Genomic DNA, 3,670 nt, shown 5'->3' on the forward strand with positions numbered 1-3,670 from the left:
ATTATGGGCCTATTAGACTATTCGACACTGACACAACGCTGCAAAATGGCAGAACATCTTGTGCTATGCTAACCGTAAAAATGTGCTATGATAACCTTAAAATTAGCTATGATAACCGTAACTCGTTGTGATCTGCATGTCCACAGTAAGAAGTCAACAAGCCTTTAGCGCTCCCTACAAGTGTCACTCAGAACACCTACTACGTGACTCATCTGCTCTCAAACAGCAGCCAATCGGTTCCTCGGTTCCCTCACGACGTCACGGAGGGCCCCTCGTTGAAACTGACCGCGACCTGAAGATGATAGAGGAGCGTGAGGCGAGGACAACGTCCCGAAAAACAAGGACAAGGAATCTCCTCCAATAAAAATGTTGAATTCGCTCACATTACTCCTGGAAAAAGTGTTCTTCCTCACTCACCTCAATGCCTTCCGACCCAGTTTGTTGTTTTCAGACACAGACAGAGCGAGGGAGAAGAAGAGAGTTACACATCACTGCGAGAATGAGGGGTGGAGAGAGAGAGTCCCGGATACCTCCGCCGGGGCCGCACTCCCAGAGTCCATATACCAACGGGGAGACTTGCTAGAAGTGCCCCGGACTCTATTCACTCATTTTGGCATCTATTTAGGAGACAACCGGGTGGCCCATCTGATTCCGGATATCTTGCCACTCTTTACAACGGACACGCGTTCAATCCAGGTGATGGTGACAAACAAACGCTTAGTTCTCGGAGTTTTATCCAAGAGCGCCAGCATCCGGGTGGATACCGTTGAGGACTTTGCGTATGGAGCATCAATTCTGCTGAACGCTATGGACACTACCGTGCAGAAACGACCGTTGGATGGCGAAGAGATCGCGAGTAGAGCGGAGAAACTGGTTGGGAAGATACCGTACAGCTTGCTTTGGAATAACTGTGAACATTTCGTTACTTATTGCCGGTATGGCATTGCAATCAGCATTCAGACTGACAAGGTAACATATTGATATTGGCCTAGACTTGGCTATTTCTTTAATGTTTTTTATACGCACGGACATATTGAAGAGGCTATCTCTCTGAAAGCTATATATTCCAATGTTAAACGAGCTGCAAAATGATAACGGAGTTTTCCTAAAATAGGCCCACCGCGCTGGTCACAGACGTCAATTCGATTTATATTCTAGGTTGGTTTAACGTAACATCATTGAAATTACGCGTAAACAACGCTGATTCAACCAGTGTGTGCCCAGTGGGACATTTAAAAGATGCCTAAAGTGTTGATTACACATTTGGTGTGCGTCCTGTCTACGCGATTGGTACTGTTGCGCGCTGGTGAGTTTTCACAGAGCGACGCTGCAGGACTCTCTGTAACTAGCAGAATCAAAACATGAAAATATTCATTTATAGATTAATTGAATTCTGTGAACTAGTAATTGCTGGTTTAGGTGATAGGCCTATCTGCCTTGATACAAAAAAAGTGAGTTTACTTAGAATTTGATTAATCTCAAGCCAAATAGGTTAAAAGTGGTCATTAGCCTATTTTACTCAGTGAGCAATGCTAAATGATGCGCGTCAATATGGACCAATAGGTTTATAGAGCAGACAATGGTCCGTCCCAAATGGGACCCTATTATCTAAACTGTTTGGGAAAAAAGGGTTCTTCGGGCTGTCCCCATAGGAGCTGTCCCCATAGGAGCTGTCCCCATAGGAGCTGTCCCCAGCTGTCCCCATAGGAGCTATCCCCATAGGAGCTGTCCCCATAGGAGCTGTCCCCATAGGAGCTGTCCCCATAGGAGCTGTCCCCATAGGAGCTGTCCCCATAGGAGCTGTCCCCATAGGAGCTGTCCCCATAGGAGCTGTCCCAATAGGAGCTGTCCCCATAGGAGCTGTCCCCATAGGAGCTGTCCCCATAGGAGCACCCTTTTGGGTAGCAGATAGAATCCTTTTGTAGAATATGGAACCTCGAAAGGTTCTACCTAGAACCAAAGTGGGTTCTTCAAATGGTCCTCCTATGGGGACAGCCAAATCACCATTTTAGGTTCTAGATTGCACCTGTTTTTTCTAACAGTGTAGACAGGGCTAATGTAGGGCCCCGCTCTGGGCTAATGTAGGGCCCCGCTCTGGGCTAATGTAGGGCCCCGCTCTGGGCTAATGTAGGGCCCCGCTCTGGGCTAATGTAGGGCCCCGCTCTGGTCTAATGTAGGGCCCCGCTCTGGTCTACTGTAGGGCCCCGCTCTGGTCTAATGTAGGGCCCCGCTCTGGTCTAATGTAGGGCCCCGCTCTGGTCTAATGTAGGGCCCCGCTCTGGTCTAATGTAGGGCCCCGCTCTGGTCTAATGTAGGGCCCCGCTCTGGTCTAATGTAGGGCCCCGCTCTGGTCTAATGTAGGGCCCTGCTCTGGTCTAATGTAGGGCCCTGCTCTGGTTTAAACAAGGGCCCCGCTCTGGTCTAATGTAGTGCCCTGCTCTGGTCTAATGTAGGGCCCCGCTCTGGTTTAAACAAGGGCCCTGCTCTGGCCTAATTTAGGGCCCCGCTCTGGTCTAATGTAGGGCCCCGCTCTGGTCTAATGTAGGGCCCTGCTCTGGTTTAAACAAGGGCCCTGCTCTGGTCTAAAGTAGGGCCCCGCTCTGGTCTAATGTAGGGCCCCGCTCTGGTCTAATGTAGGGCCCCGCTCTGGTCTAATGTAGTGCCCCGCTCTGGTCTAATGTAGGGCCCCGCTCTGGTCTAATGTAGGGCCCCGCTCTGGTCTAATGTAGGGCCCCGCTCTGGTCTAATGTAGTGCCCCGCTCTGGTCTAATGTAGGGCCCTGCTCTGGTCTAATGTAGGGCCCCGCTCTGGTCTACTGTAGGGCCCTGCTCTGGTCTACTGTAGGGCCCCGCTCTGGTCTAATGTAGGGCCCCGCTCTGGTCTAATGTAGGGCCCCGCTCTGGTCTAATGTAGGGCCCCGCTCTGGTCTAATGTAGGGCCCCGCTCTGGTCTAATGTAGGGCCCCGCTCTGGTCTAATGTAGGGCCCCGCTCTGGTCTAATGTAGGGCCCCGCTCTGGTCTAATGTAGGGCCCCGCTCTGGTCTAATGTAGGGCCCCGCTCTGGTCTAATGTAGGGCCCCGCTCTGGTCTAATGTAGGGCCCCGCTCTGGTCTAATGTAGGGCCCCGCTCTGGTCTAAATTAGTGTCCTGCTCTGGTCTAAATTAGTGTCCTGCTCTGGTCTAATGTAGGTTCCTGCTCTGGTCTAATGTAGGGCCCCGCTCTGGTCTAATGTAGGGCCCTGCTCTGTTCTAATGTAGGGCCCCGCTCTGGTCTAATGTAGGGCCCCGCTCTGTTCTAATGTAGGGCCCCGCTCTGGTCTAATGTAGGGCCCCGCTCTGGTCTAATGTAGGGCCCCGATCTGGTCTAATGTAGGGCCCCGATCTGGTCTAATGTAGGGCCCCGCTCTGGTCTAGATTAGGGCTCTGGTCTAATGTAGGGCCCTGCTCTGGTCTAATGTAGTGCCCTGCTCTGGTCTACTGTAGGGCCCCGCTCTGGTCTAATGTAGTGCCCTGCTCTGGTCTAGATTAGGGCTCTGGTCTAATGTAGGGCCCTGCTCTGGTCTAATGTAGTGCCCTGCTCTGGTCTAATGTAGGGCCCTGCTCTGGTCTAATGTAGTGCCCTGCTCTGGTCTACTTTAGGGCCCCGCTCTGGTCTAATGTAGTGCCCTGC

The 3,670-nt window shown here is 51.8% G+C and overlaps 1 protein-coding gene across 1 annotated transcript; it reads left to right on the forward strand.

Moving 5' to 3' along the window:
• The first annotated feature begins 264 nt into the window (after positions 1-264).
• LOC124028892 (lecithin retinol acyltransferase-like) lies at positions 265-1,532 on the forward strand. The gene has a single exon (XM_046340802.1). It carries the CDS (start codon positions 367-369, stop codon positions 979-981), a length of 615 nt encoding a protein of 204 aa, XP_046196758.1. The 5' UTR covers positions 265-366; the 3' UTR covers positions 982-1,532.
• Positions 1,533-3,670: the final 2,138 nt, after the last annotated feature.

This window comes from Oncorhynchus gorbuscha, unplaced genomic scaffold (genome assembly GCF_021184085.1).
Source record: "Oncorhynchus gorbuscha isolate QuinsamMale2020 ecotype Even-year unplaced genomic scaffold, OgorEven_v1.0 Un_scaffold_4964, whole genome shotgun sequence".
Taxonomy (NCBI): domain Eukaryota; kingdom Metazoa; phylum Chordata; class Actinopteri; order Salmoniformes; family Salmonidae; genus Oncorhynchus; species Oncorhynchus gorbuscha.

Excerpts from the sequence above, each read along its gene's own strand:
- LOC124028892 (XM_046340802.1), top strand. The coding sequence starts at position 367 with ATGTTGAATTCGCTCACATTACTCCTGGAAAAAGTGTTCTTCCTCACT.